We start from the raw sequence: 26309 nt of genomic DNA on the forward strand, positions 1-26309 counted from the left end.
GGTGGGACTACAACTAGAGGTCATGGATAAGGGTGAACTGTTTAAGGGGAATACAAGGGGAAAGTTCTTCACTCAGGTCATGAGAGTGTGAAACAAAATGCCAGTACAAGTGGTGCATGCAAGCTTGATTTCAACATTTAAGCGAAGTTTGGATAAGTACATGGATGATAGGGGTATGGTCCGGGTGCAGGTCGGTGGGACTAGGCAGTTTCAATGGTGGCATGGACTAGATAGACCGAAGGGCCTGTTTCTGTGCTGTAGTTTTCTGACATCTAAGGAGGAAGATTACAAACCTGAGACAATAAACACTACCCAGACCACTTCACAAATGATGTCAAGTTCAATGTCATTCAACCATACACATGTATACAGCTAAATGAAACATTGTTCTTCCGGGGCTTCTAAAGATTAGTCACCTTGTAATATAGCAATTTATGCTATCAGATTGCCATATATCAATAAGATATTGACACTTACCAGCCTGCAACCAAATTTGCTCCAGCATGATGGACAAGTGCTTGGGGGAGTTCTTCACACTGCTGCTTTGTGCAGACTCCTCAGACGCTGCCTGTTCCATTCGGGAAGCAGCAACGGATGGGACACGCTGGGAACCTGGGGCACAGTTCAGCAGTGTCAGTTTGAGTGTTTCCATTTAAAGACTGAAAAGGAACTGTAGTCTGAAATTAAATATGTGAGTTTCACCAATGGTAGGAGTATTTTTTATGGGTGCAAATGAGTGGTTTGTTTTGTCGAGACAGCAAGAAATTGGCAGAGTTTTCAGGAAGAAGGGAGATAGGAAAGACATTTGCTCCATGTTCTCGGCCTGAAACGTCGACTGCACCTCTTCCTACAGATGCTGCCTGGCCTGCTGCGTTCACCAGCAACTTTGATGTGTGTTGCTTGAATTTCCAGCATCTGCAGAATTCCTGTTGTTTGCTCCATGTTTGCGAACACTTAGTAAACCATTAATGGTAAGACTCCTGGCAGTGTGGTGGATTAGAGGGATCTTGGGGCCCGAGTCCATAGGACACTCAAAGCTACTGCGCAGGATGATTGTGTGGTTAAGAAGGCATACGGTGCATTGGCCTTCAAACCGTGGGATTGAGTTCAGGAGCTGAGAGGTAATGTTACAGCTATAGAGGACCCTGGTCAGACCCCACTTGGAGTACTGTTGTCAGTTCTGGTCACCTCACTACAGGAGGGATGTGTAAACTATAGAAAGGGTGCAGAGGAGATTTACAAGGATGTTGCCAGGATTGGAGAGCATGCCTTATGAAAATAGGTTGAGTGAACTTGGCCTTTTCTCCTTGGAGCGATGGGGGATGAGAGGTGACCTGATAGAGGTGTATATGATGATGAGGGGCATTGATTGTGTGGATAGCCAGAGGTTTTTTCCCAGGGCTGAAATGGCTAACACAAGGGGGCATAGTTTTAAGGTGCTTGGAAATAGGTACCGAGGGGATATCAGGAGTAAGTTTTTCACAGAGTGGTGGGTGCATGGAATGCACTGCCGGCGGCAGTGGTGGAAGTGGATACAATAGGGTCTTTTAAGAGCCTCTTAGAGAGGTACATGGAGCTTTGTAAAATAGAGGGTTATGCGCTGGGAAATTCTAGGCAGTCTCTAGAGTAGGTAACATGGTTGGCACAACATTGTGGGCTGAAGGGCCTGCAATGTGCTGTAGGTTTCTATGTTCTGTGTTCTATGCCGATGATATTAAATCTGATTCTGAAATGCAAAGAGGACAAGAGAGAAGGTTTCTGCGACACAGTGCTATGTGGGGTTAAGAAACAAATCTCATTCCTTTATTTATGCATCCAGTTTCCAATCCCATTCAGAAGAGCGATGGAATAATCTAGGCTTCATCACTTGTTTTTTCTCCATCAATGAAAACATTTTCGTGAACATTTGAACACCACCCTGGTGCACTATTTGGTTGAAGTTGTGCTCTGCACCACCATACAAACATTATGCTTGTCTGGAATGAAGATGGTGATGATCATCTTCATTGCACAATAGATCGGTTACAAAATTACTACAATAGCTAAATTGATCTGGGGATGGCTGTGTATTTTACAGTTCCAATGCATGAGTCTTGTAAGAGCATACAGAATGCAAGTATATTTTTAACAGCTTTATAACGACAAGTTTGTGTCACATAACACAGTAATGCACAAGGGACCATATTATGACCATTTTTTAAAACTCTTGGGCATCATTAATGGGGCTCTTTTTTCACTATCCATCCCTAATTGCCCTTGAAAAGATGATGAGTTGGTTTTATGAATCACAGCAGCCCAGTTTCCAAGCGGTGTTGGGAAGGGGGTTCTGAGAGTTAGACCCAGCAGCAAGAAAGACAAGCAATATATGTTCAGATCAGAATGACGTGCAACTTGACGGGGAATCTGTAGTGTGTGGTGTTCCAGTGCACATTCTGCTCTTACCCTTCCTGATGATGGAGGTTGTGGGTTTGAGAGGTGCTTTCAAACTTTTTGTTTGTTTCTGGACATTAATGTTTGAAAAAGTAGTGCTTCATTCCTTGAGTTTTATTTCTTGCCAATGAGTTGGGAAAAAGGAATGGTCTTTGTATCTCTTTGCTCTCTCCTGGAGAATGCAGTTATGGACAGGTGTCACAAGAGGACAGGATCTGGCACTAACGGAAAAACTCTCATGATGGGGACTGCTCTTCCTGAACAAGTGATTTACTGTGACTATACCTCAGTGTAACTCATGGCATTTAGCATAAAATAATCTGTACCTTAAATAGGTTCCAACCATAAAAAATCTGCATCTTAAATAAGTGCTAACTGTAACACCAGTACAAGAAATTAGGGCATTTAAATAATAAATAAAAGCTCATGGGAGTTCCAATCTGATTAGGATTCAGTAATATTTGACTTTGTGGAATTTGCCTAAAATACTTCTTACAACATTTAAAGTTCAAGCAAAATCCCCTTGTTTTTTTGCTCCCTATAAATAAATAAATAGCTGAAATATTTATGTAGGGATTTCAAGTATAGTTCAATAGGGCAAGCGTAATCCTATAAAACCTGACATGTAATTCCTCCTTACCTGATTCACCCTCATGGAAATCTGGGAAAGCAAGGTGAACCATGCTTCGTTTCTCAACCGATGCTCCCTCACCAACACTACTTTGAAGAGTGCTCCGTTTTTCCATCTGTGCCCCTTCAGTTAGGCTGCTCTCTTTGTCCCAATCACTGAAATAAGGAGAATAGATTTCATCACAAGGATAAGACTGTAGGATGTTTTCTATCATTTCATCTCTCCTTTCCAGAGTCGTTAATCGTGTTTCCTAAAGACATCCAGTATTGTGCCCAATTTTCCTTTCTCCATCTGTGAGCTGAGTTAAACAACTGAGTCTGTCCCAGTTAGCATGCTTAATGTGTTACAAAGAGTGTCCTTGTAGTTAGCCTCTATAATGATGAAAATGGCTATCATTCATTAATGTTTCTTTAATTAATGGACTCATTAATTAACCTATGGACTCACTTTCAAGGACTCCATCTCATGTTCTCTATTGCTTATTGATTATTATCTTCTTTTGTATTTGCACAGTTTGTTGTCACATTGGTAGTCCACCCAGTTGTTGCGGTCTTTCATTGATTGTATTATGGTTATTGGATTTACTGAATATGCCCAATAATAAAATGAATCTCAGGGTTGTATCTGGTGACATATATGTACTTTGATAATAAATTTACTTTGAAATTTGAAATTTATTCCCTCGTGAATGAATAAATGAATGAATTGAATAAATCGACTTTATTTCTTACATCCTTCACATACACGGGGAGTAGAAATCTTTATGTTACATCTCTGTCTAAACGTGCAATGTGTGTGTTCCTGTGTAAGCCGTTATTTATTGCCCATTTTTAATTCTCCTTGAGGAAGTGATACTACCCACTGACAGACTGTTCTGAATATATAAATCCAGAGTACTATTAAAAGGTTAGTTTCAGGGTATTAATCCAGCTACAATGAAAGAGCAACTAAGACCTTAAGGTAACTTTATAACTTTGAGGTGATGAAACTTCCCATGAGCCTGCCGTTCTTTCTAGAGGACAAGCTGCCAGTAGAAGTGGTGGATGCAGGTTTGATTTCAACACTTAAGAGAAATTTGGATAGGTACATGGATGGGAGAGGTATGGGGGGGCCATGTTCCGGCTACAGGTCAATGGGATTAGACAGCACAATAGTTCAACGTGGACCAGATGAGCCGAAGGACTTTTTTCCATGCTGTAATATTCTATGACTCGATGATAGATCCATGAGTATGGGAGAAGCTGTCAAATGGTTTTGTAGTGCATAAAAGGTACAGATTACAGCCATGACTGTTGGAAGTGCTTGTTCACAGTGACAATGGTGTTCCAATCAACCATGTTGTGATCCTGGGTGATGTTTAGTTTTTTTGAGTGATCCTGGAGCAGAAATCATAGAGACAGGAATGAAATACAGTGGGTTCCAGTTAATTGAAACACATCAGCACCAGTACCTTTTGGACCAATTAAGCGGCTGCCCCAATTAGCCAAAGCTTCATACAAATAGTTGAAAAGGTATAAAAAGACAAACTACTGTTTAACTGAGTAACAATTACGTATTTAGATAAAATTAGAACACACCAATGCTACCACAGTACCATAAAACTGTATTTCCTAATCGTTATCAATGGAGGAACACGTTCAGTGTACACTGCCATATGGGGCGTCCTGGGAGGGCTAGCACCTCTGGTGAAATGGCTTATTATGTCCAATCCAGGGCAGCTCACTCAATTTTGGGCCCCACTGGACACTCAGCTCTCACTTGCAACTCGAAGGACCAGTTTGCATGCAACAGCAGCCACATCCCAGTACAGGGCTTCGACAGGCGGGCTAAACCAGGTGAGGGTAGCTGGCCAGCCCCATACCCTGGTGAAATAGGGATGCCTGTCCTAACATGTGAAATCAGCTCTGGCGGACTAGGTGGATGAGATCAACAGTGAGGTCCAATGGCCAAGAAGGCGGTTCTAAAACGCTTCGTGGAGAGTGAAGGGCATGATAAGGCAAGTGCATCCAAGAAAAACCCCCATTGGTGACGACTGCTTGAGGCACTGCACCAGGACTTCCGAGGTCTAGAGAGTGGAACTGTCCCAGTGCAACGGCTTTTCCACTTTAAAAACTCTCCTGCACAGGTTTTGTTGTCGTCGTCGCATACAATGGACAACCAACACACTGCTTTGTTCTTTTCATTAACTGTAAATGAACAAAATTAGCACAGAGACAGTGCACATAATGGTCTACTTTCATACAATGCTTTTGACGACTGCTTCCTCCAAATCTTCATTTTCATTGTAACATTCAAGATGGTTGTTGATACCTTCAAATTCTTCGTAGTTCCTAAGCTGTTGAAGCTGTGAAAATACTTCATTTTCATTCCCAGCCATTTCTTGCATCTCCAAGCCTGGATACTTGTAACCGCAATGAGCAAAACAATTCTAAGTTGTCTTAGTGCTTACTTCTTGCCAACTATCAGTGGCAAAAATCACTGCTTTTTGAACACAAACATGTGCAACTGACACTATTTAAAAACTGTTCACTCTGAGCATTGTCTAACCACCACACAAATCAACATGACTGGTGCTAATTAGAAACTGATGTGGACGTTAAAAATAATTTTAGAAACATTCATCATTAGTGCCCTTCGTAGAAGAAATATGTGTTGCAATTTCCGACATTTCTATCTGGAAGTAGCAAGCACTGATTAATTGTCTAATAACAACTCACTTAAAATTTTTTGGTTTAAATACTGCACTTTGTATGGTACCATATGATTACAAAATTACTGCATGCTTTCTAACATTGTTGTGTACAGTTTGGTTCCCGGAATGTGAACCTTGTTGCTGCAAATATTCACCATTCTTTCTTCAGGTGGAAATCCAAAAGTTGCTTCTGGAGGGATGGTGTTAGCTTTGCCACAACAGTATTTTGTTGAATGGTTCTTCAATTACATTAAAATTAGCGGGAGGAGAAGATGGAGGCACGCCTGCGTGTGCGCAGCCCTCCGGTGAAAAATGATATCATATCTGTTAAATAAGGGCCGTGGACAATTCTGATTTGATGGAAAATGGATGTGAAAGCACAGAGGAATATCTGGAGAAATTTCTGAAACGCCCGTTCGCTGCTGTCGTTACTGTGTGGACGGGAATCTTTCGGAGGGTAGGCCTCAAAATCCCCAGCCTTGCCTGCTTTTGGCGACCGAGAAGGAGGTCGAATCGTTCAGACAGAGATGGCGCTCAATACTCGGGTGTCAGAGAGCTGATCAGAGCTCGAAATTTTCGGATGACTCAGAGTCGGATTGTGGTCGGCATGGCAGGGAGAGTTTTTCTTCCTTCTCCGCTCTGCGTGAGATGTGGGACATTTCAGAAACTTTGAACTTTACTGTGCTCATGGACCTCTTCATCAAGTTATGGTATTGTTACACTGTTTGTAACTATATGTTATAATTATGTGGTTTTGTCAGTTTTTTCAGTCTTGGTCTGTCCTGTGTTTTGTGATATCACACCGGAGGAAATAATGTATCATTTCTTAATGCATGCATTACTAAATGACAATAAAAGAGGACTACGTGTCTTCATAATCTAAAAAAAAATGATGACACCTATCTGCCTTACTGAATCCTATCGAAGGCAAAAGAGTTTCTGAGATTGGAGTTTTACATATCTCTCTGTTTACAACAACTGTCAAAAATTATTATTAGAAACCAATGGCATACAAGCAGTTATATGGTAAGACCAAGTGGAACAAAATGCTAACATTAGTAGAACTTTTTTGTCAGTCCCAAAATCAAGAGGTCGACAAACAGGCAGCATCTGTTCAGTCCGGCTGGGAAAATATAAACTCATCTTGATCTTTAAGTTTCGATGCTGCGTTTGTAAAGCAATGAGGTTCAATGCTCTACTTACAAAGCAATGTTATTGCTTTACAAACAGAGCATTGAAACTTATTTAAATGTTACATAAAGCATACATTTTGAAATTCCATCTCCATTACGATTTGGAAAGATCCAATAAACAAGATTAGACCACTTAATTTAACAATTGAGGCACTATTGATTTGTATGGGAAAAAAATATTTCTCTGGTAGCACATATTACACTACTCATGTGCATCTGCAAAATATGGGGAAGAGAAGAAAACTTTCTATGGGTTGCATGTTCTTTTAATCATCTAGTGAGAATATAGCTTTATTATTTCACATTCATGCCCTTTTATATTCATTATATAACTATACTGTATATTCTGCAGCAAATGAAGATGTCATTGTTTTTCATTTCTAGGTAACACAGGTAACCAGAGTACTCCAACTAGTTCAAATATAATAAACACATTGTATAATGGCGTTTAGTAAAAATAAAGCTGGACATCTTGATAATTATTACCATTTTTCATTCAAAAATCTATGTACAGACCATAAATGCAGGACAATGTCAAAAATATATTTCCTTCTAGGGTATTTTTGTTATTATTGAAATGTGAAACGGGCAGAAAGCAGGTAGCCCCTCAATTCAATGAGACCATGTCTGATTCAATTTTAGCTGCAAAACCACTTCCCTGCTCTCTCCCCATTAGACTTTCTTAAAGTGGTCATCTCCAAGTCTGAAACTATGCCCTTGTTTTTGATAACTTCACAAAGGTAAACATCCTCTTAGCACCCATCCTTCAAACACTTTGTAACTTCCGCCTTTCAATAAGATGACCCCTTATGTTTCATGCACATGAATCCCCCACAAGGCTGCTGCACAGCAACATTTGTAGTGTCACTCAACACAAGCGATTCTGCAGATGTGGGAAATCCAAAGCAACACACAAAATGCTGGAGGAACTCAGCAGGTCAAGCAGCATCTAAGGAAATAAGTAAACAGTCAAAGTGTTGGGCTGTAATTCTTCATCAGGACTGAAGAAGGGTCTCAGCCCAATACGTTGACAATTCACTTCCATAGCTGCTGCCTGGCCTGTTGACTTCCTCTAGCATTTTGTGTGTGTAGTATTGCTCAATTTGCTTTCTCATTCTGTTCTAAAATGGTTTAAAGATTTTAAAGATTAAATATCAGCTTTCTTTGTCACATGTACATTGAAACATACAGTGAAATGCATTGCTTGTGACAATGACCAAACAGTCCAAATATCTGCTGGGAACAGCCCGCAAGTGTTGCCAAGTCTCCAGTGCCAACATAGCATACCCACAACTTACTAACCTTAACTCATGTTTTTTTGGAATGCAGGGAGAAACCGGAGCACCCAGGGGAAACTCACGAGGTCTCAGGGAAAATGTACAAACTCCTTACAGACAGTGGGGGGAACTGAACCCCGATCTTACACCTAGTGCTGTAAGCTGTTACACTAACTAAGCTACCATGCACCCCCATGGTATACCTCACGTTTCCATGTTGTACTCCATCTGCCAAATTCTTGTTCACTCACTTAACCTAACTACATCTTTCTGTCACAAACACAAGAAAATCTGCAGATGCTTGGAATCCAAAGCAACACACACAAAATGCTAGAGGAACTCGGCAGGCCAGGCGGCATCTATGGACAACTTCAGGAATCCTGATGTCTTGGCCTGAAGCATCGACAGTTTACTCTTTTCCACAGATGCTACCTAGCCTGCTGAGTTCCTTCAGCATTCTGTGTTGGTCTCGGCCCGAAACAGTGACTGTTTATTCTTTTCCATTGATGCTGCCAAGCCTGCTGAGTTCCTCCAGCGTTTTGCGTCTGTTGCTTTCTATAACTTTCTGTACCCATTTGTGTTCTCCTCAGAACCTGCAAGCCCATCTTTGTATCATCTGTAAATCTGGCAACAGTACACTTGTTCCCTTTACCCAAGTCATTAACATTTATTGTAAATAGCTGAGGCCCAATATCAGTTCTTGATTAGTCACTAATTGCCAATCCAAAAAGGACCCATTTATCATGACTACTTTCCTTTAGTTAGCCAATTACCCATCCCATCATTCTTATTTTGTGCAGTAACCTTTTCTGTGACTGCAGTAATCAATCAGAGTTTCCAGATGAAATTCATAATCACAACATATCTTGTCTCTTTGCTGCAAATCATTGAAAAAAAATGCAAAGTTTCTAACTTGCAAACAAGGAGCACAGTGTGGTTAAAATTCTAAAGTACATGGAATGCAGTACCATTATTATTTTTCTGGCCAACTGCACAAATTTGCATACAGAAATATCACACAATGCTAATCTTTCAAAAGGTCACTGACCTGAAATATTAATTTGTTGCATCTCCTTGGATGCTGGCCACTGAGGGATTTTGTCTTAGATAAGGAAAACAGCTGATTGATATACTATTACAACATATTCACAATCCACTACACATCTTTCACTTAATGATCCCATAAAGTTATTAAAATTGATTTTGCTTCAAAGTGTACCAATGCACTGCATTTGCCATGAAGTATTTGCAGCAGAGCCTACCTGCAATGAGAACTGTATGTTGTCTGCCACACATTTAACATATGTTTGCAGGTTTCGAGAGCTTCATCGGGTCCCTTGTGTACTGCCTCAAGTCTGACTTTAGTGAAAAATAAACTGCAAAAGAAGAAAATATAAAATAAAATGCCCTATCTTGTGTGGTATATATTTTATAAGTTATTTATTTTTCACAAAATAGGACCATTTGCAATGCATAATTTTCAGACACAGGAACCTAGTTTACTAATGGAGATGACTACGCAGTGTGTTACAGAAACGATAACAGAGTACCAATTAAAGACTATATCCCATTGTAACTCAACAACTATTTTTCAAAGATAGTTTATTGCAGGCCCTCCTTTGACAAAGGTTGACCATGGATGTTGCGTCCTAGTTGCCTGTGTGATATGCAGTCAGGACAGTGTGATATGGAGAGCAAGCTGTTGCCCATGTAACAGGACTCCCCCCCCACCTCCCCCCATGCAGCTGATGAACCCAAAGGAACTGCAGAGACTAATATGGTTTGGCACCAGTGATGTCGCAGGAGTTGCCAGTCAATGTTGAAATCAACATAGGGCTGCCTTAGAGACTCCAGCTCCAAATATTTCCTCAGGTTTACTCCCGAAGATTTTGCCATGATTGGGTATAGCCACAACGATTGGAGATCAGTTTCATTCTCCTGGATGAGCTGCCAACCACGGCTGACAAGTTCCAACTGCCCAAAGTGACTGGTTTTAAGGTGCCAGCACCTGCCTTTGTCCTGTCTCCCGTCAGCAGAAACGGCTCCACCAGGCTTAGTAGCTAAACCACACGTGAAGGCCAGGACCCAGACTCGGTTGTCAGAGGCTATCTGAGACGCATGCCATTGGGAGCATTTAATTGGTAGTGGAAGCTTATCCCCAATACCTCTCCCCCCTCCCCCCCAGCTACAAAAACCTTGAGGAACTAATAATTCATTAATTAGTGATTACTTTATATGCACATTTATAAACAATTTAACTAGAGCTTAATAGCATATTACAAGTTGCTACAAGTGAAATATAGCAGATTATTTTTAATTGATGGTAGAGAATCAGTTAATGGGTTGTCTGGAACTTGCTTCTTTACCTGTGGTTGACCCATTTGTCTCTGGTGGGCAAATCGAGAATCTGAAGCCAGCTGGAGCAATGCCTATTGCCTCCAGCTGTCAAGTGAAGGATTGCTGAATTGGCTGCAATCGAGTAGAATTGGCTCCAACTCAGTAGAATGCAATCTCTAGAGCATAGATCATTTTCAATACGGAGCCAAAGCCGATCCCTCAGCCACCTGTCCACATTGAGAAGCAACCAAGTGCTTAAGCTCTGACTAACACAGCAAAAAAGTGCCAACCTTGTTCTTAAATATCCACAGGATGTTCCAGCTAGTTTTGAAATGAGAGCTAACATTTGAACCTTCCATGATTTGGTGTGCCCAACCTAATTTGTACACAAACTAACAAGACTAAAGATTGCTCAAGCAGTTTCCTCGTACATTACAGATTGTGACATGCATATTTTCCTTGACAAGCAGTTATACATATTTAAGATGTCCGAATATATCTACCACATCTAAAAAGTGAAGTTCAGGAATCTGAAAGACATTTCTACTGTTCAATCTAACCTTCAGCAAATTACACATAAAATAATGTCAGCAGGCATTTATATGTATTCTTCGTAGTTTAGATTTGTATCTATTGTAGGCAGAGTGGCACAAACACAGATAACACCACCCTCATACTTTGCACATAAATTGCTGACAACATTAAATAAAGCCATTAACTCAGAATTATTCAGCTTCAAAGTCAGCGGAAGGAATATTTCCTCTTTTCCCTTCCCCATTGTCCATCATAGGCATGCGAAATAGACCCTTAGACATAACAGGGTATCTTGCAACATTTTTTTCACATTTTTGAATGTTGCTTGAAATTTTGAACACATTCACCCTGGCAGACTAAAGCAACAATAGTGTACATAGATGCATGATACAAATCATTTTACTGAATAAAGGAGGAACTTGTTGCAATTATTTCATCAAGGGTGTTACACATAACACCTTTGAACAGCTGGTACAGCAAAGGTTTGAAAGATATAATAATTATGAACAACAGAGCGTTGTTAATATAATAAATTCCAAACTCTTGGGACCATAGTTCAAAGTATATTTCTTATCGAAGTACATTTATATCACCATAACATAACCCGAGATTTATTTTCTTAGTATTCTGGGACAAAAGGAAAGTTCATGCACAGATCATACCAGAAACATCTTTGGATTTTGAATTTGCCTTGAACAAGGGGATAGGGCGAGAAGATATCCATGAATTTTTGCTCAGGTGATTAGATGGCTCAGGCAGAGTATAATGCACAGATTTGTCTTTAGCATTTTCAGTATTGCTTGTGCAATGCAGATAGATGTCATTTGCTACCACTCTTAGCTGAGCTGAGCAGAAAATGACTTTCTCAAAGTTGGACAGAAAGAAACCTGAAGCCATGCCTGAATTGTCATTAACCTCATTTCATGTCCAGTTAAAGATGCAATCTTAATGACTTAAGAGTATTTCTAGTGCTTCAACATAGATGAAAAAATTAAAAGATAAGGGATCGCCACCAAAAATACCCTCCCATAGAATTCAAAAACTGATAGCTAAGTATTTAGGGAAATAAATAGAGAGATATACCAAAACACAAGTGTAACATTGCTGAAAAGGTGATCCTTTTTTAAAATTATATTCACAAATTAATGATGTTGTATAAATTATATTATTCTTTAAAAATAAGAGGCAATGAATGGGTAATGGAACAGAATACACAGGAAAAGGACTGGGAAACAAGGAGATTTGTGGGAAAAAAAAGAAACTGACAAGGATTAATATAATCCTTGGTGATAATCGTTGAAGCAACCTTCCAAACCCAACTGTTTTCACCCAAGGCAAGATCATTAGAAATGTATTAGTTGTAGACTTCCAAAATTTACCAGCTTTGAGGCTACACAGGATTAATGGAAGGTGGTACGAACAGCAAACTTTCATAAAGAGAGCAGGAACAGGCAAACTCCAATAAGAAAGCTAGCAGAGCTATAACAAAATATTGATAAAATTCAGACTATATCTGTTATCAAAGATAGGGAGCAGACTGTCAAGATGAAAGGAATTGACTTGGCATCCAGTGATGACATTTTGTTTTTCAGAAAAATAACAAATCTCAGAATTTAGACCAAACTTGTTAACAGCAAATGAAGGGCTGACATACTTGCATAAGGGCTACAAGAGTATGGAGTACAATGCCTTGGAATTCCACAGATATACACACACAAAAGATGAATAAAAAACAACTAAAGCTTTTAAATGAAAAGATTGGAGGAATTCAGCAAAGTAAGAAAGGTTCAGTGGGTTTTACCCAAATTGCTTAGGATGTCTCAAAATTAATTTCCGTCTACAGCGATGGTTGAACAGGCAGCCAATAAAGGAAATGTTCAGTTGAGCATTGTGGGCATACTACATATATTGGCGCTAGAATGTGTGGTGACATTTGTGAGCTGCCCCAACACATCCTAGGTTGTGTTGGTTGTTAACACAAACAACCCATTTCAGTGTATGTTTTGATGTACTTATACATGTGATAATAAATCCAAACCCTGAAAGTTAGTTCCTCCAATATATTTTCTAGCCTCCACCATCTAACAGAGAACAGTGTTTGATGCCAAGTATATGAAAAGCAGAAAAATATATATGAAGTGAAAATTCCAAGAAAATGTCTGAATTTGTGATAGGTAATTAGTATCTAAAATATAGAAAACAACATTCTTTTTTTATTTCCTCTTTTAAATGATTAGCTGCAAAGAACAGCTCTTATTTTTAATATTCTAAACAAACAAATATTCCTGCAGTGACATGGAATTCAGACTGCTCCAGGGGTCTGTGAACAGCCCATCTATTCACAATAAATGAGCGCAGAACCACTGAACTTAATAAATTGGCCATGTTTGGAAACGTATGGAATTGATCATTACAGTTGACATACAAAAGGTGGGAAATATAAATAGAATAACTTTTCTCAGTGCTGGAATGTGTTTGGGCATTGTTCTTTCCTTTCCTCTCCTGGATTACCACCGATCTTATAGAATGAGCTTCTTAAAAAATTATGAGGCTTAAACAAAGCTACCAATGTGGAAAATACTGGTGCTGCCATTGTAGTAATGCCAGAGTATGCTTTTCAAGCATTTTTGTGTATTTTACTCTGCTAATAACTGTGACTTACAGGAGGCTCTTGTTTAATTTATAAGTAGAACCAATACTTTATAGGAGCTTTGTGACCAGTGAAAACATGCATTTTCTTAACAAACAACAAGCATATGTAAATAAGCATCAATTACAGGAAAATGATCTAACAAAGGGCCTTCTGGTGACTTTCGGCAGCCAAAACCTGAGTTTGCTTTATAGTGAGTTGCTTGCGAGTCTAAAAAACAGAAAGAGCTTGCAGCGCATTGGTGAGGTGTTGGTGTAGCAAGTTCCAGAACACACACAACTCTAGATCTGAACTAACAATTGGAATCATGGAACGGTATAGCATGGAAAATAGTCCTTCAACCCAATCAGTCTGTGTCACCAAGAGCCAATCACCTCCATTGATCCGACACTTCAGCAACTCTCACAGCTTCTACGACTCACCTACAGTACACACTAGGAGTAACTCAGTGCGCTGGAATGTGAAAAGAACTGAAGCATCCAGAGGAAACTCATACAGTCGCTGGTAGCACATGTAAACTCCACAGAGACATCATACTTCAACTCAAAGACATTATTCCTCCCAACCGTCTGGGAATAAGTGTCTAAACAGGGACAGCTATTCTATAGTTTAGTTAAGCAATAGCAAACACATTCATAATCACAGGATCATACAACAATCATCATGCCAGACCGCTCAATCACAGAAACTAGGTATATATTGTACCACAAGATGGTCAGAACTCCCCGTGGTGTTCGTACGTTAATCTGCAGGCAGGAGGGAGCAAACTAGTGAGTTCTCAATGTTTGACTCCACTTCGAATGGCATTAGGTCAAACATGGGCCATGAAACCACTCTTGGTTACCAGCCTTCTTCCTCCGCTGTTGAATCAGCCCACCACCATCTCGACGAGAGGTTCCTAACCTTCTTTATGCCATGGAACCATTACTATTAAGCAAGGACTCTGTGAACCCCACATTGGTAACCCCTGATCTGGACACTCTCCTCTTTCTTGAACAATACTTAGAAAAGGCACCAAAAGTAACAAGAGCACAGAAAGCACTCAGAATGGAAAACTTCAACATCCATCAGCAAGGGTCGTTTAGGTTACCACCAGCTAAGCTAAATGTCCACTCACTGAATCTTGAAGAAGATGGCAGCCAGAGTCGGTAGCAGGAAGTGAACACGACAAGGGGTAAGCTTACCTGACGCTGCCCTCACCAGTCTATCTGCAGCAGGCCTAACTGTCTACTGCAGCTTTGATAGAAGTGAGCTCTGCACAGTCCTTCTGAAGACAAAGTCCTGTCTTCTCCCAGGACACCATCCATTGTGTTGTGCAGCGTTATAGTCATACAGAAGCAATAGACTCAGACCAAATACGGTAGCACAAAGCTGGCGTTCATGCAATACCGTGAACATAAACTGCAGTAGAAATGTGTACTACAATTATCTGTGTTATTGGTGGGGGTGGGGGAGGGGAAGTTATAGTCTTCTGCCAGTTTCTCTCCACACAAAAATCTAATTTATTCAACCATTTTGCTGCAGTTCCAGATCAAACAGGAGTTTGATTTTACTAGTGCCTCCTCTTGTATAAAACCATAAGACAAAAGAGTAGCATTAGGCCATTCAATCCATCAAGTCTATTCTGGAACATGAACGGGTTTTAAGTAAGAATTACAGGAAAGAGGATCCTGAGGATGCAAAAACAAGTCCTAAACCAGAGGATCCTAGACACTGTACACATCCACGGCAGGTAGAGTAAGGAAATGTCATTCCTGAAGATTTTACAGAAAAGCATTTAATACCCAAAAAATTTTACTGCACAACTTAAAAGAGTCTGTGTGTCTGGATAATTGGGTGACTAAGACCAAGAAGAGAGGTGGGGATAAGGTTTATGTATTATCACAAATGCTAAACAAAAGAAAAATATGGTCAAAAATTGAACTAGGAATACAGGAGTAACTCGTTTAAGGCAGAGATGAGGAGGAATTGATTATGACTAGAGAATCTTAACAACTTTCTATATTGGAGAACTGCGAGGAGCTGAACTGATGAATATATCCTAGAGATTTGTCTGCAGGGGAGTCAAGCATACCAAGAAACTGGCAGGAAATTAGACTGAGGCCAGGATCAGATTAACCATAATCTCACTGAATAGCAGAGTCAGATTGACGGGGCATATGGGTTACTGATCCTATTTCTCATGTTTACTGAGAGCTATGCAGTCAAGATTTGACATCAGGGTTCCCGGGTTTTAGGAAGGCACAGGAGTCATCCACGTCTTCTTTCCCAGTATCCCCTATTGACATACTGGGCTGAGACAGAAAAAATAGGTGGGTTTGTCTTCCAGCTATTATAAATAGTGCAACATCAAGATGAAGAATAAGGCATTCGTATAAACTTTACTGTGAGAGTAATTAGTGTCACCTGGTGGAGAAGTAGAAGAATATCAAGTATTACAAATGCAACAATGCCATTAGTTGTATTTAAACGAGGCAATACAGGAATTCTGCGCATCTTGTATATTCTGTGGTAAATTGGAGTATACAATCTCTCCTTTCCCCACACTTTCTGCAATCGTCTTCATATTGTCTATCATCTTCAAATCTACTTTTCTACTTCAAAGATTTTTTTCATTGCCCTGTTTTTCTTTGTCTTTTTCTCTTTCCTGTAAGTAGAAGTTAGGATAATTATGGCTTAATGAAGTGGGAGAAGAAACCAGTGAAACTGCAGGTTACATTTATTGGTATGGCTCCTCCAAGAATGAGAGTGATCAAAAGCTGTTAATCCTTAACTTAGATATCACTTCCATTTTTGATTCAAATGCCTTTGATAGCTTCTTTTAAAGACCTCATATAAGGATAACACCTTTTGTCTGTCCATCCAGGTACTATCCTATATATGCAAACCTCTTCCATCTGAGTTGTCAGTTCAGTTTTCTGTTTCTTTCAAAATTGAACCATTGAACAATGGATTCAGCAGTGGCTGGATGGGAGACGCCAGAGAGTAGTGGTGGATAACTGTTTGTCAGACTGGAGGATGATGTTTAGTGGTGTGCCTCAGGGATCTGTACTGAGTCCAATGTTGTTTGTCATATATATTAATGATCTGGATGATGGGGTGATATATTGGATTAGTAAGTATACAGATGATACTGAGATAGGTGGAGCTGTGGATAATGAAGTAGGTTTTCAAAGCTTGCAAAGAGACTTAGACCACTTAGAAGAGTGGGCTGAAAGATGGCAGATGGAGTTTAACGCTGATAAATGTGAGGTGCTACATTTTGGTAGGACTAATCAAAATAGGACATACATGGTAAATGGTAGGGCACTGAAGAATGCAGTAAAACAGAGGGATCTAGGAATAATGGTGCATAGTTCCCTGAAGGTGGAATCTCATGTGGCTAGGGTGGTGAAGAAAGCTTTTGGTATGCTGGCCTTTATAAATCAGAGCATTGAGTATAGGAGTTGGAATGTAATGTTGAAATTGTATAAGGCATTGGTAAGGCCAAATTTGGAGTGTGGTGTACAGTTCTGGTCACCAAATTATAGGAAAGATGTCAACAAAATTGAGAGAGTAGAGAGGAGATTTACAAGAATGTTGCCTGGGTTTCATCTCCTAAGTTACAGAGAAAGGTTGAACAAGTTGGGTCTTTATTCTTTGGAACGTAGAAGGTTGAGAGGGGACTTGATAGAGGTATTTAAAATTATGAGGGCGATAGATAGAGTTGACGTGGATAGGCTTTTTCCATTGAGAGTGGGGGAGATTCAAACAAGAGGACATGAGTTGAGAGTTAAAGGGCAAAAGTTTAGGGGTAACATGAGGGGGAACTTCTTTACTCAGAGAGTGGTAGCTGTGTGGAACGAGCTTCCAGCAGAAGTGGTTGAAGCAGGTTCGATGTTGTCATTTAAAGTTAAATTGGATAGATATATGGACAGGAAAGGAATGGAGGGTTGTGGGCTGAGTGCAGGTCGGTGAGACTAGGTGAGAGTAAGAGTTCGGCACGGACTAGAAGGGCCGAGATGGCCTGTTTCCGTGCTGTAATTGTTATATGGTTATATTGTTATATATTTATTTTTAAATAACTCGAAGGGAAGCAGTCTCTTAGATTTTTATGTTTGCATTAAACAAGGTATAATGAATGCAGTTGAGAAAGGCAAGCATGCTCTATAGTTTCTTTACCACTCTATCTACACGTGTTGCAATTTGCAGGAAGTTATGGACTTAAACATTCCAAGATCTAGGCTGAAGTTTCTGAGAAAATTCAGTAGGTGCAAGGAGAGAGTGTTCCCAAAGATGAAGAAGTATTCTAAAAGGAGGATGAGGCAACCATGACTGAGAAGGGAAGTAAAAGACAACATAAAAGGAAAAGAGAGGGCTTATAATGCAGCAGAAATTAGTGGAAGTTAGAGGATTGGGAAGCTTTTAAACAAAAACAAGACAAAGCAACTAAAAGAGCCATAAGGACAAAAAAGATTTAACATGAAGAGAAGCGAGCCAATAACATAAAAGAGGATACTGCAAGTTTTTTCAAATACAGAGAGTAAACGTGAGATGAGAGTGGATATCGGACAGCTGGAAAATTACCCCGGAGAGGTAGTAATGGGAGAACAAAGAAATGGCGGACTAACTTAGTAAGTATTTTGCGTCAGTCTTCAATGTGGAAGATGTTAGCAGTATGCAAAAAGATTTGAGTGTCGGGGCAGAAGTGTTGGGAAGATATTGGACTCCATTATCAAGCATTTGGTTTCAGGGTAATAACAGACAAATGATAGCCAAAGTAGAGTCAGTGGATGTTGCTTATTTGAATTTTCAGAGGGCATTTGACAAGGTGCCACACGAGTTCTGCTTAGCAAGTTAAGATTCCACGGCATTACAGGAACAATACAAACATGTATGAAGATTGACTGATTATCAGGATGCAAATAGTGGGAATAAAGGGGGCCTCTTCTGGTTGGCTGCCAGTAACTGGTGGAGTTGCACAGGGGGTCAATGTTAGCACTTTTTTTTACATTATATGTCAATGATTTAGATGACAGAATTTAAGGCTTTGTAGCCAAGTTTGTCGATGATACACAGATAAGTGGAGGGGCAGGTAGTGTTGAGGAAGCAGGGAGTCTTGCAGAAGAAGATTAGGAGAATGGGCAAAGGAGTGGCAGATGGAATATAGTATAGGGAAGTGTATGGTCATGCACTTTAAGAGAAGGAATAAAGGTGTAGAATATTTTCTAAGTGGGGAAATAATTCAAATATTAGATGTGCAAAAGGTCTTGGAGTCCCTGTGCAGGAATCCCTAAAGATTAACTCGCAGTCTGAGTCAGTGGTGAGGAAGGCAAATGCAATGTTAGCATTCATTTCAAGAGGATTGGAATGTAAGAGCTAGGATGTAATTAATGCTGAGACTTTATAAGGGATTGGTTAGACCACACTTGAAGTATTGTGAGCAGCTTTAGGCCCTTTATTGAAGAAAAGATGTGCTGGCATTGGAGGTTCATGATAAAAAGGAGGTTCATGAGAATGATTTTGGGAATGAAGGGGTTAAGGTATGAGGAGCATTTGATGTCCCTGGGACTGTACTCGCAGACATTTTGAAGAATGGGGGGAGGGGGCATGTCATTGAAACCTATCGAATATTGAAAATTCTGGATAGAGTGGATGTGGGTGAGTATAGGACCAGAAGGCACAGTCTCAGAATAGACTAGAGGTACATCCATTTAGTACAGAGATTAGGAGGAATTTCTTTAGCCAGAGGGTAATAAATCTGCGGAATTCATTGCCACATACAGTTATGCAGGCCAAATCACAGAGTATACTTAAATCAGAGGCTGATAGATCCTAGATTAGTCAGGGCATCAAAGTTACAGGGAGAAGGCAAGAAAATGGGATTCAGAGGGATAATAAATCAGCCATGACGGAATGGCGGAGCAGACTCAATAGGCTGAATGGCCTAATTCCACTCCTATGGCTTATTGTCTTATCCTCTATATACAAGAGCCCAAAAGAGTCCTGCCATTTACTCTATATTCCCCCCCACCTCATATTTGACCTCCCATAGTGCAACACCTCACACTTGTCAAATTAAGCTTCAGCTGTCATTTTTCTTCGCACATCTCCAGCAGATCTATGTCCAGCTGTACCCTTTGATAATTCTTTTCACTAAAACATGGGTTTTTGTAAGACGCTAAGGGCCCTCACTCAGCAAAATCTGAAGTGATAAAAGGTCAGGATTGAATTATTTGGACTCTGGAATATATTAAACTATTCAGTTAGACTGTGACTGATTCCATTTAGCCTCTATTTCTCTATATCCCTTGAGGATCTTATTTAAGTAGAATACAATAATATTAGTCTTAAAATTTTAAATTACCCCAGCATCTACATCCTTAAGCTCCATAAATCTGTGCAATTTTGTACATTAGTGATTTATAACTAAATTTGATACAGAATCTATGTACATAACTTATCTTTTCTTCTCCAGCATGACCTATAAAGACAGCAATGAAACACATAAATGATGTTAGGAAATCAGTTTCTGTTTCTAGTTTCAATATAATCTTTGCTATTTCACAATTTTCCATATTTACCTTCTGTCACTCATTTCCAAGCTGCAGAACTGCATTACAATATCAATATTTATTTATCTATGAAAGTACTCATCTACTTTCATGGGATCTGCTTTTTTAGCTCATAATCTCCCTTTTAATCTCAGTTTTCCAATATGATTAGTCCCATTTATATCATATACTTTAAATTTCACTAATTCCAATAATGCTATCACAGCCTACAAGCTGCTTTTGACCTAACCCAATAAATGTAATCTACAGTTTCTCAATGTTTTTTTGCCCACGTTCCTCAAGACACAGGAACCCTACTCCCATTAAGAAAGAAGTCATTTATAGATTGATTGATTTTCATTTTGCAAGAATATACTTAGTCTATGATCTTTGAAGATTCCCCACTGATTGATTCTTCGGTCTAATATTCTTGTTCAGTTAATTTATTACTTTTCCTATCTCACAGAATAGTACATTTTTGAAACGATCATCACACACCCACTTACACCAATCTTACCTCACCCAATTTTATCCTCCTCACATTCCCAAGAACTATTTCTCAGGTTCTACCACTCAACTGTGCATTAGGGATGATTTACCATTGTCAATTAACCTGCCAACGTGAGAGGAAACAAGAGGACCTGGGGGAAAACAATGTGTGTCATGGGGATAACACGCAAACTTCATATACACAGCACCTGGGGGAAAACACGCAAACTCCATATACACAGCACCTGGGAGGGGGAACACGTGTGTCATGGGGAAAACACGCAAACTCCATATATACAGCACCTGGGGAAAAACTGTGTCATGGGGAGAACATGCAAACTCCATATACACAGCACAGGGGGGACACGTGTGTCATGGGGAGAACACGTAAACTCCCTATACACAGCATCTGGGGGAAAACACGTGTCATGGGGAGAACACGCAAACTTCATATATACAGCACCTGAGGTCGAAACTGAACCCAGATTACTGGAGCTACCAGGTACTATGCCAGCCTGATACCACCAAAGCTAAGAATGCGAAATTTGCTGAGGATAAGGAGAGAACCTAAAGAGATTAAATGGATGTACATAGGTCAAGTCAGTAGACAAAGAGTAGAAAAATGGAGCATTCTCTTAGGGAATGTGAAATTGCCCATTTTATTTGGAGATACAGCACGGTAACAGGTTCTTCCAATGAGCTCATGCCGCCCAGTTGCACCCATATGACTGATTAGCCTACTAACTGGAATGTGGGAGGAAACCAGAGCACCCGGAGAAAATCCATTCAGTCACAAAGAGAATGTGCAAACTCCTAATGAAGAGTGGCGGAAGTGAACCTGGGTCACTTGTACTATAATACTGTTACACTAACTGCTATGCAATCGTGCCATCCCTTGGAAGGAACAATTAAAACATCAGAATGGTGAAAGGTAGCAGAGTCCTGGGGTGCAAATGTTCTGTGTGACCATGTCTATGTTTTGAAAAAGGTTAGTATGCTCTTAGAGCTGGTTATTAGGAAAGCTAACGGAATGCTATGGTTCCTTGCTAGTGGGACTGCATCCTAAAGTAGGGGGAGATTATGCTTCTGTTACATAGGGCATTAGTGAGGCCACATCACGAATATTGTATAGAATTTGCCCCCTTATTTAAGGAAGGATATTGATGCCTAAGCAGTTAAAAAAAGGGTTTGCAAACTAATGAGTGATTGATCTTATGAGGAGAGATCCTGTTGGCTGAGCTTGTATCTGCTGGTGTTTAGAAGAGGTGATCTGATTGAAATATACAGTTTCTAAAGGGTCTTGATAGGGTTGATGTGGAGAATATGTTTCCTCCTGTGACAGAATGCAGAACTAGAGGGCCACTGTTTAAAACTAAATGGTGGCTCATTTAAAATAGAGACAAGGCATCTCTCAGCATCATGTGCCTTTGAGCTCTCCTGCAAATGTAAATTAAAGTAAAATATTTGAATATTTTTATGGCAGGGATAAGAAAAAAATCGTTAAGCAAGTGAGTGGAAGTGGTCACCACTGGTACTGTATTCGGGGATGCAGTGTTGTGATTACAGTAAGACTAGCCATGATCTTATGGATGCCCTGAAGAAGTCTGCCCCAGTTCCTAATACTTAAGTACAATATGTGTAACAACATCGCTGAGATAATGATTCATTTCTGGTGAAGTACATTTCTCGGTGCAGCAAAATGCATATATATTGAAAGCCTAATTAGTTCGGGTAAATACCAATAAAGGCGTTCCTTTATTTGTATTGTTAGGGTGCACCGCCTAAAATCCATTAAATGCACAGCAATCTTCTCTCAGTAGGTCACTGCAGGTTAGATTACCGTCACCATATAGCTGAAGCCAGTGGCAGTTAGCGAAGTCATTCTGTTCCCATAAATGTTTTAAAATATTGTAATCGTTAATAACCAGATTGGCGCAATTTTAACTTAAAAAATTGGGCCGTGGTTCCCCCCTCCATCTACAAGATATGCAAATTGAACAACGGGTAAATGGTTTTCGTGGGCCGACAAGAAATTTTCCTCATTACTGTATCAACTCATTTTTCATTTAAAGGTTAGCTTAGCTACTAATCGCTTTATTAACTCGGCTCTAATTATGGATATAAAATTGCTGATAGAATCAACAATGCGGAAGAAAACATTCTGCTGTCTGCCATGTGTTTCACATATGATTCTCTGACAGCAACAACTAAGTACTGTAGCTACCCCGCTCCGCAAGACAAGTTAATCACCCGGAGAGGAGGTTCATGACCTTCGCCTACACCGCTCGGAGACTTTACCGAATGAGCTGATTGGAAGGGCAAATTAACGTTCAGGCAATTGAGATTCAGTCTGAAGGGATGCCGAGAGGGACAGCTCTCCGTCTGAGACCTCAGCAAAGCTGGCAGCGCCTGTTCTGCACAGCGGTCATCAAAACCCCCACAATGGGCACCGGCGCGAAAGGCTGATTAACTGATAGTCAAATATAACCTACTGAAGTAAAACTAATGGAGTTTGAAACATGGACTTCGACAATACATTTGTTTCAAAATTATTATTTGTTATAGTAAAGGCAAAATCACTGAAGATAACATTTGGAAAATAATGCTGCAGGCGATACAAAGTGAAAGCCACATAAACAGTCTGTACTCACACACAGCCCTAATACAGTGAGAGGGAACCACCCGGCAGGTGCTGCAAATAACCCGCTGACGCAATCGCATCGAAATTAAACTGCATTGGCGAGTGTCAGCCACGGCAGCTGCAGCACGGCGCTTTTTGCCTCGCCTCTGCTGATCTCAGTGTTAAACTGCAGTGGCTGTCATTAGTCATACTGCAGCTCCACCGCAGGCTGAATCAACGGAAGCGAGTGTACTCCAGGGTACAGCTCGCAGACATAGAGGTCTAAAATGGAGGAACCGCAGACTGTCTCTCCTCACTCCCGCTCCGTTTAAAAATTAACCTCTCTCCGCCATACGACTAAGAACACTGCAGAGATACACTCAGCAACTTGTATGAGATCTGATTGGTGCACTCACAAGCTTATCTCATGAAAATTCACGGTAAATATAGACAGAAATAACATTACGGAAAAGCATTTAAACAAAGTAACAATCCTGAATAGTAATGCGTTCTGCATTCTAAAGCTTAGATGAAGCTGTTCAGCCTAACTAGACAAAACACTTAAATATGAATGCAAACGTGTAATTTGAGATTATTCCTCCGTATTTTCCAGGGGAAAGGTCACCAAAAGCTCCCAGTGTGCAGGTGAGGCGCGGCTAAAGATATTTTTTAAACGGTGTTTCAAAACAAAACCACCAAAACACTTTATTTCCTTTTGGCAGTAGAGCTTTACATTTGGGAATTGGGCTGACTGTAGCCAGATCAAGCAGGTTAATGGATGCAGGTTAGTCGGCAATGTGAAGGGAATCTTGTCACGCTGACAGTCTGTCTCGGCAGCCGGCCATCTGTCATTGCAGGGCACAATTCAATTCCAATGAATTCATACTTCGGCTCGTTGCTACCTCCATCCACCGACTGCGTTTGTCTGTTTGTTGAGCTGCTGCTAACATTTCCCAGTTCAGTTGTGAACGCTCACCTCTCTTTCTCTTTCCCTCCCCAGAGATGCGGACATTCCTACTTCATTGTTTTGCAAAGTAGACATCAGAGTATTAAATTTAGGTTGGAGTGGCACATATAATATCAGGACAGAGAGAAACGCGGGTAGCAATTGCGCAGCTGTCAGGAATCCTTGAATGATTTAACAAGGGACTTGAAGATGACAGCTTAGCTAATCACTGCTATCATGCAACACAGAGAAAACATTGCCAAATTTATTAAGGATCACTAAAGCTCATCATAAAGTTAAAACTTATGACAGTAATTGAATATGATCTCATTGCTGCTCTGCTGAAATCTGGGTTTTTAATTATTACTTAGTCTGACAGCTTAACAATTCAGTTTGTTGTTGGCTGTGGGAAATAAAAGTATTCAATCATTACACCATTAAAAACCTTCACCACAAAATGGTCGCCCTTATCCAGGCAAACCTCAAATCATCTGTTGTAAGCATTGACTGACAGGAGCAGTATGTGAGAGATATATTAAATTAATGCATCTCAAGGGAATATATTCATGATTTTCTAATAATAAATCATGAATATATAACATTACAGAGGAAATGTTATTTTCCAATTATCAGGTTTGATCTCCAAGAGTTAAGTCAATTGCTTATTATGTAACATGGAAAATGCTGGAAACCATTCAGCCAGTCAGGTAGATAAACATAGTTAATGTTTCAGATGAAGAACCCTTGGTCAGACCCGAAATGCTCATTCTTGTTTCTCTTTCCACAGATGCCCCACTGAGTGTTTCCAGCATTTTCTTTAGATTTTAGATTTCAAGCATCCGTACCTTTCTTGATTCTCACACTTAGAATGTATTTGATTTAAGTGACTGACAAAGACAACATTTCACTCACTCATACCACCTTTACTTTTTACTACTATTGATCTAAACCCCAGATTGGTGGTGGTGGTGGTGGTGGTGGTGGTGGGGTGGGGGTCATTACAGTCCTAATCCAGGAACATGGGATTGGCATATTTAGGCAATAAGGTTGGCAAGTATGTTGTGGGCCAGAGGGGCCACTTACGTTCTTTATAACTCTATCAATCTATGACCTGTTTCACTTCATTCACACTTAACTTTTGTCATCCACTACTCTTTCACTTTGGGGTGTATGGGGTGTGTAGGAAGGGGTAGCACCTCTGGTGGGTAGGGGGGGCCTGCCGTGCCCTTTTCAGGGCAGCTTTTCCACCTTTGGTCCCCACCTGGCGCTCCGCTCTCACCTTTTGCTCCAAGTAGCTGTAACGCACGCAGTGGCCACACCCCGGTAAACCGTCTCGGCAGACAAGCTAAAGCAGGTGAGGGTAGCCGACAAGTCTTCGACCCTCGGTGAGGTAGGGGATCTGCTTGTCCCAGCGTGTGAAGTCTGGCCATGGCGGATTGAGCGCTGAGAGCACGACAAGGCACTTAGATGTCCTGGTCATCCACTGCGAGAGGTGGTGATCTCTTTAAACTCACCCGGCAGCAGGCAAAGGCAAACCACTGCTGTAAACTGCCACGAACATGATTTCCCAATATGTCAGAGCGGCGTGGAGGGAAATGGTCCGCCAACTGGAAATTCCAGATGTGACCTAACGACGACTCTTTCACTTTACAAATGCTGCTTTCCTGTGACATCACCTTTGATTCGGCCAACGACAGTGCTGTCGTCAGCAAACTTGAAAACGGCATTGGAGCTGTGCTTAGCCTCACAGTCATGAACAGAAAGCGAGAGAGCAGGTGGCTAAGCACACAGCCTCGTGGTGCACCTGTGCTGATGGAGAGTCTGGAGAAGTACAATTTCAAATTTCAAAAGTTACAGTTGACCCCACATTTGTCATAACGGGGATGCTGGGAACAAGACACAGATACTGAGGTACTACGAATAGGACAAGGTGTGTCACGCAAGCAAGGGAAGTGGGGAAGAAACGACGCCGGACAA

General features: G+C 40.5%; 1 protein-coding gene across 3 annotated transcripts in view; it reads right to left on the reverse strand.

Moving 5' to 3' along the window:
• Positions 1-26309, reverse strand: part of LOC140201218 (tetratricopeptide repeat protein 7A-like) — a 260896-nt gene that overhangs the window by 73629 nt on the left and 160958 nt on the right. For all 3 annotated transcript variants that reach the window (XM_072264960.1, XM_072264961.1, XM_072264962.1), the window contains 3 exons: positions 9486-9599; positions 3071-3216; positions 478-612 (listed from right to left, as the gene is read on the reverse strand). In XM_072264960.1, coding sequence (XP_072121061.1) covers positions 478-612; positions 3071-3216; positions 9486-9599 — 395 coding nt within the window. The remainder of the gene's footprint in view (positions 1-477; positions 613-3070; positions 3217-9485; positions 9600-26309) is intronic.

This window comes from Mobula birostris, chromosome 8 (genome assembly GCF_030028105.1).
Source record: "Mobula birostris isolate sMobBir1 chromosome 8, sMobBir1.hap1, whole genome shotgun sequence".
Classification (NCBI taxonomy): domain Eukaryota; kingdom Metazoa; phylum Chordata; class Chondrichthyes; order Myliobatiformes; family Myliobatidae; genus Mobula; species Mobula birostris.